The sequence below is a fragment of the Brassica oleracea genome, chromosome C4, assembly GCF_000695525.1.
Source record: "Brassica oleracea var. oleracea cultivar TO1000 chromosome C4, BOL, whole genome shotgun sequence".
NCBI lineage: Eukaryota > Viridiplantae > Streptophyta > Magnoliopsida > Brassicales > Brassicaceae > Brassica > Brassica oleracea.
The window spans coordinates 23,958,485-23,964,424 of NC_027751.1; the positions used below are offsets into that span (position 1 = coordinate 23,958,485).

Sequence of the window (5,940 nt, forward strand, 5' to 3'; positions counted from 1 at the left end):
ATATAAGAGAATTTTGGAAGCTAAATCGTTTTATTGATTTGGAAAATAATATATTCTTAAACAGATTATGTAGAGAAATGCATGTATATTTATGAATATTGTATTTAGACACATGTATAATTCATGTGTCAAAATATATGAGGTAGAACAAAATGTAAGCAAGATATTGTTTTGATAAATGAAATAAATGGGTTGTTAAAGGTGTATTGAAAGCAAAGATGAGTTGTTGTTTAGTTTTACTTTTATTTGACCAACTGGTGAGTTGACTTGGGTGTGGCCTGCCTGCTGCTTTGCTGTGTATCTCTTACACTTAACCCAAAGAAAATAAAGTTGCGATTTTTAGTTTTTATCTTTCTGGCAAAACAAAAGTTCTTTCTGCTTTTGTCTTTGAGAAAAGTTTCTGAAAATTATCGGTTCTTGAGCTTTCATTCTTGAACTTAAACACTCACACGAGCGGCTCATTTAAACTTTTCGCCTTTATTCTTCTTTCTTCTTTTCTCAACTTCAATTTTCTGTTTATCGTTTTCTCGATTTTGACCCCTAACAGCACATTTCTAAGTTTATATCACAAAAATAGCATTAAAAAACTAAAATGACCAAAATAACACATTTCTAAGTTTATCGTTTGAAAATTTTAATTTTTTTATTTTTCAAAATTTGAAATCTTATCCCCAAAACTTCATTTCTCAACTCTAAACCCTAAACTCTAAACCCTAAACCCTAAACCATAAACCCTAAACCCTAAACCCTAAACTCTAAACTTTAAACCCTAAACCCTAAACCCTAAAATTTAAATCTTAAACTCTAAACTCTAAACCCTAAACCCTAAACCCTAAAATTTAAATCTTAAACTCTAAACTCTAAACCCTAAACCCTAAACCCTAAAATTTAAATCTTAAACTCTAAACTCTAAACCCTAAACCCTAAACCCTAAAATTTAAATCTTAAACTCTAAACTCTAAACCCTAAACCCTAAACCCTAAAATTTAAATCTTAAACTCTAAACTCTAAACCCTAAACCCTAAACCCTAAAATTTAAATCTTAAACTCTAAACTCTAAACCCTAAACCCTAAACCCTAAAATTTAAACCCTAAACTCTAAACTTTAAACCCTAAACCCTAAACCCTAAAATTTAAATCTTAAACTCTAAACTCTAAACCCTAAACCCTAAACCCTAAATCCTAAACCCTAAACCCCACCCTTTAACTCTAAACCCTAAGTTTGTGACTTTTGATAAAACATTTTGATCTTGAGTGCTAGTTTGGGAACATAAAATTGATTTAGTGCTATTTTTGTCTTTTTTTTCTATTGGTATATTTGTAAAGTATAAGAACAGCATTACAAGAACTGGGGTTTGTCTGATCTGAAGAAATTCAACACGGTTCTGATCTGGTCAAGGCGTCGATTGAGATACTGAAATGGGTGGTGAGGTTTCCAAGTTATGTACACTCTGTTGCGTGTCAGAGCCAGCAGAATCAAATCGTGGAGTCGCATCCTTAGGTAAAACTTATAGCTTTGATCGAAACTCTTTTGTTCTTGTGTTTGAATCGTGGATTTGGTTTTCTCTCAGGTGACGAGAATGATCTGCCTCAGTTTCGTGAATTCTCGATCGAGACGCTAAGGAACGCTACGTCAGGTTTTGCTACAGAGAACATAGTATCAGAGCACGGAGAGAAAGCTCCTAACGTTGTGTACAAAGGGAAACTCGATAACCAAAGACGTATTGCTGTCAAGCGGTTTAACAGGAAAGCTTGGCCTGATTCTCGTCAGTTCCTGGTAACCATCTTCTTTTGCTTAAACCTCTTCTTTTTTTGCCAATCTATGTTCTTGAATCTTTGGTTTCAATAGGAGGAAGCTAAAGCTGTTGGGCAGTTAAGGAACTATAGGATGGCAAATCTGCTTGGATGTTGCTATGAAGGTGAAGAGAGACTTCTTGTTGCTGAGTTTATGCCCAACGAGACTTTGGCTAAGCATCTTTTCCACTGTAAGATAGCAGCTCTCTTCTCTGGTTACTTCAAAGCTTGTGTTGTCTCTCTTAGTATGTAAGACAGAAACTGTTGATATATGTTTCAGGGGAGTCACAACCGATGAAGTGGGCTATGCGACTAAGAGTCGCTTTACATATTGCTCAAGCTTTGGAGTACTGTACCGGCAAAGGGCGTGCACTCTACCATGACCTTAATGCTTATAGAGTTCTCTTTGATGATGTAAGTTTAGCTTTTTGACTTGTGCCCTTGTTGATATGTGCATGTAAAATTTCATCATATGTGTTTTTATTTGTTTAGGACTCGAATCCAAGGCTTTCTTGCTTTGGTCTGATGAAAAACAGTAGAGATGGAAAGAGTTATAGTACCAACCTTGCTTTCACTCCTCCCGAGTATCTCAGAACAGGTATATATGCTTAAACACTTGCATAATGGTTTTTGACATAATGGTTTTTGTGTGTGTTGTTTCTTCAGGTCGCGTGACACCAGAAAGTGTGATGTACAGTTATGGAACTCTGTTGCTTGATCTTCTTAGTGGAAAACACATTCCTCCTAGCCATGTAAGCCTTATGGTTTAAGATACTAAATCAGTCACAAGAGTGTATTTTTCTTATTTTAGCTTTACTCTTACTGTGTACTCTTAGGCGCTTGACCTCATACGGGACAAGAACATTCAAATGTTGATCGATTCATGCTTGGAGGGTCAATTTTCAAGTGATGACGGGACTGAACTAATACGGTTAGCGTCTAGATGCTTGCAGTATGAGCCTCGTGAACGGCCTAACCCAAAATCTCTAGTCACTGCAATGATTCCTCTGCAGAAGGATCTTGAGGTATATATGTTTTTACAACCACCCCTCTTTTGTCTTTCTCAAGCTCTTTTATTCTTTTGGCTGATACGTTTTGTGCATTTAATCTTGTAAGACTCCTTCACATCAACTGATGGGCATACCAAGCAGTGCCTCAACAACGCCTCTTTCACCACTTGGAGAAGCATGCCTAAGAACAGATCTAACTGCCGTACATGAGATTATTGAGAAACTTGGATATAAAGATGATGAGGGAGCAGCCACAGAGGTTACTTTCTTTAATACTTCTTAATCATTCTCGTAATTGTCTCTCACTGCAAGTCCATGGTACCTTGGTTACATACTTTGATTCTTATTGTAATCTGATCACCTCTTGGGTTTGTTTGTTGCTTTGTTTTGTGCAAAAATTTGCAGCTATCGTTCCAGATGTGGACCAACCAGATGCAGGATTCGCTGAACTTCAAGAAAAAGGGTGATGTTGCTTTCCGGCATAAAGACTTTGCAAATGCTGCTGAATGCTATTCTCAGGTGAGTGTTTGAGGTTTTCAGATAAAAGTTAGTGAGCAAATCATAGGCACTCCTATCATAATTTTTCTGATCCTAAGAATTGTTGTTTTGACAGTTTATAGAGGGTGGGACAATGGTTTCACCAACTCTTTATGCAAGGAGAAGTCTGTGTCACCTGATGAATGATATGCCCCAAGAGGCATTGAATGATGCAATGCAAGCCCAAGTGATATCTCCTGCTTGGCATATCGCATCTTATCTTCAAGCTGTAGCTCTTTCAACTCTAGGGCAAGAGAACGAAGCTCATGCTGCTCTTAAAGACGGATCAATGCTGGAAAGCAAAAGAAACGCTCTATGATGATGGTAACAAAAGCACCAAGAGGAAAGCAAAATAGCAAACAGAGGGATTGTTTATCTTCTGACATTGACCGAAACACCCCCATAGGCTTTGCAGCATAAGATCAAAACCCACCATCACCTTCATAAGTAGATAGGAGCGCTATCACACAGCTCTGTGTGCATCCTCATCACTGGTCAGTTTCTGGTTTCGCCTCTCGTAGTTCTTCTTCCTTTCTTTTTCTCTTCTAAATACTGGATGATGCATTCATTTGGTTTTGTACGGCAAATTGGACTCTTGTTGTGTGTTTCGGTTACTGGCATATGATCATTTCCTTATTATACAGAAGATAAAGTTGCATACTTTAAATCTTTGATGGAGATTGGGAATGTGTGTGATTGCGGATTTGCTTTGATGGGTTCCATTATTTGTAATCAGTGTTTTATGTATAGAGAGCACTTTGTATTTCGACTTGATGATCTTTTGAATTTTGCATATCAGAAATGTTATTGTTTCCCATCTGTGCTTTGACTTTTCCTTCTTCAGATCTCAATATCCCATACATACCCACAAACACAAGCATATACTTCATAGTTACCGTAAGAAGCTAAATAGTCTTTATGATAAGTAGTTGGTCGAATTTGAAATAAAACTAGAAAGGGCCCAACCGGCTTCGAACCGGTGACCTCTCGATCTGCAGTCGAATGCTCAAAAGAAAAAGTTTACAGTTGTATATGTACCCATCATAAAAATTGGGCATTGTAGTATGATTTTGATACAAAACAACATACGTTAATTACAAGTGCCATTTTGGCTGCCAATGAGAGATTCATGAATCTCAAGCAACATGCAGAATAGCTGTGTTGCAGGAATCCATGCTCCTTGCTTACTTTGAGAGGGATCCAAAGAAAAGTAAAAGCCAAAAGTAAGAAACGACTTGAGAAAGATCCAAGGAAAAGAAAAGCCATATGTGGATCAACTTAGAGGTGTACTGTAGCTAAAAGCTATAAAAACACGACACATGTTCCCTTTGTAAAGTTGCATATATCTCTAATAGAACAAATACTTTTTAAAATGTACAGAAAAGTTGTTTTTTAATGTACTAGAGAGTTTCAGAGCTCTTCTCATGATATTATTTCTCCTTTTGCTTTTAGTACTACTAATTGCATCTGCTTTATTGTAATACACTCTTCAAGATAACAACTCTGAAACCATCAATTGGTATCTGATTGTGTCTTTTTGCACCCTCTTTCTATGGTTGGCTTAGAAATAATTCAAGACCGGTCATGGGTCAAGTCTAATGAAACATTTGACTTAATCTTCCAAAATTTTTGAAAAAAATTAATAGTACAATATTTTGAGACAACTCTTATCCGTTGCATAGAGTAGTACAACTACATATTTTGGAAAAAAAATTAGGCCTCTAAATTTACAAAAAAAAAATTAGTTGAAATCTTCAAAATATCACTTTGCAGCCTTTTAAATCTCAAGGCTGGCCCGGCTTAGAATGCAAGTGAAACCAAAGGTGTGTCTTTTTTCTGAGACAACTCTTGTATGTTGCTTTCATTACCATCACAAATACATGATTCATATGTTACTTGGGCCATCTTGATTTCTCTATCGAGATTTGCAATTTTTATCATCTCTGTGTAAAAAGTTCATGAAACAGTGACAGTTCCCTCAAAAAGTTGCAGTCAGATTTTGCATCCTCAAGTGCGACTACTAAGAGCATCCACATCAATGAACCCCTTTTTGGGATTCATCTTTTCAATTTTTTATTATTAATTTTTTTTTTCTTTTTCTTTTTGATTTAAAAAAAAAAAATAACTAGACCAATCGTGAGCTGCCACGACACGTGGAGCCCGCGCTACAGTGATGAACTTTAGGAGAGAGAGGTTCAGCCGAAAGAGATTTAGGAGAGAGGGATTCATGTGATTGAATTATTTTATTATTTTTTTTTTGATTTCTGTGTGAACTCCCCCCATAAACCTTCAATGCGGATGCTCTAAGATCTATTCATTTTCTTTATCTAGTTTTATTCATAGAACTGGTATTACAATACTAATACCTTAATGTCAAATCTTGTGCAGAAGGTTTGGCATTGTCTGATACTTTAATGGTAACAAAGATTTTTTAGTTCTAAAAAAACATAAAATATGGCACAATGTCTGAAAACATCATTCCTACTCGACATGATTTTTTCAACTCTCAAAAGCCAGGGGAAAAGGCAGTAGCAAACCTACGTAGACCAATAGGGTGTCACCTGACACCCCTTAAATGTGTATAAATATTATTTTGTTC

At 36.2% G+C, this 5,940-nt stretch overlaps 1 protein-coding gene across 1 annotated transcript; it reads left to right on the forward strand.

Annotated features, from left to right (window-relative positions):
- Positions 1-1,297: 1,297 nt before the first annotated feature.
- On the forward strand, positions 1,298-4,134 carry LOC106336676 (probable serine/threonine-protein kinase At5g41260). Its single transcript, XM_013775584.1, has 10 exons — positions 1,298-1,501; positions 1,572-1,777; positions 1,850-1,985; positions 2,075-2,208; positions 2,287-2,392; positions 2,461-2,546; positions 2,631-2,819; positions 2,911-3,063; positions 3,210-3,323; positions 3,418-4,134. Exons 1-10 carry the CDS (start codon positions 1,420-1,422, stop codon positions 3,658-3,660), a joined length of 1,449 nt encoding a protein of 482 aa, XP_013631038.1. The 5' UTR covers positions 1,298-1,419; the 3' UTR covers positions 3,661-4,134.
- The last annotated feature ends 1,806 nt before the right edge of the window (positions 4,135-5,940 follow it).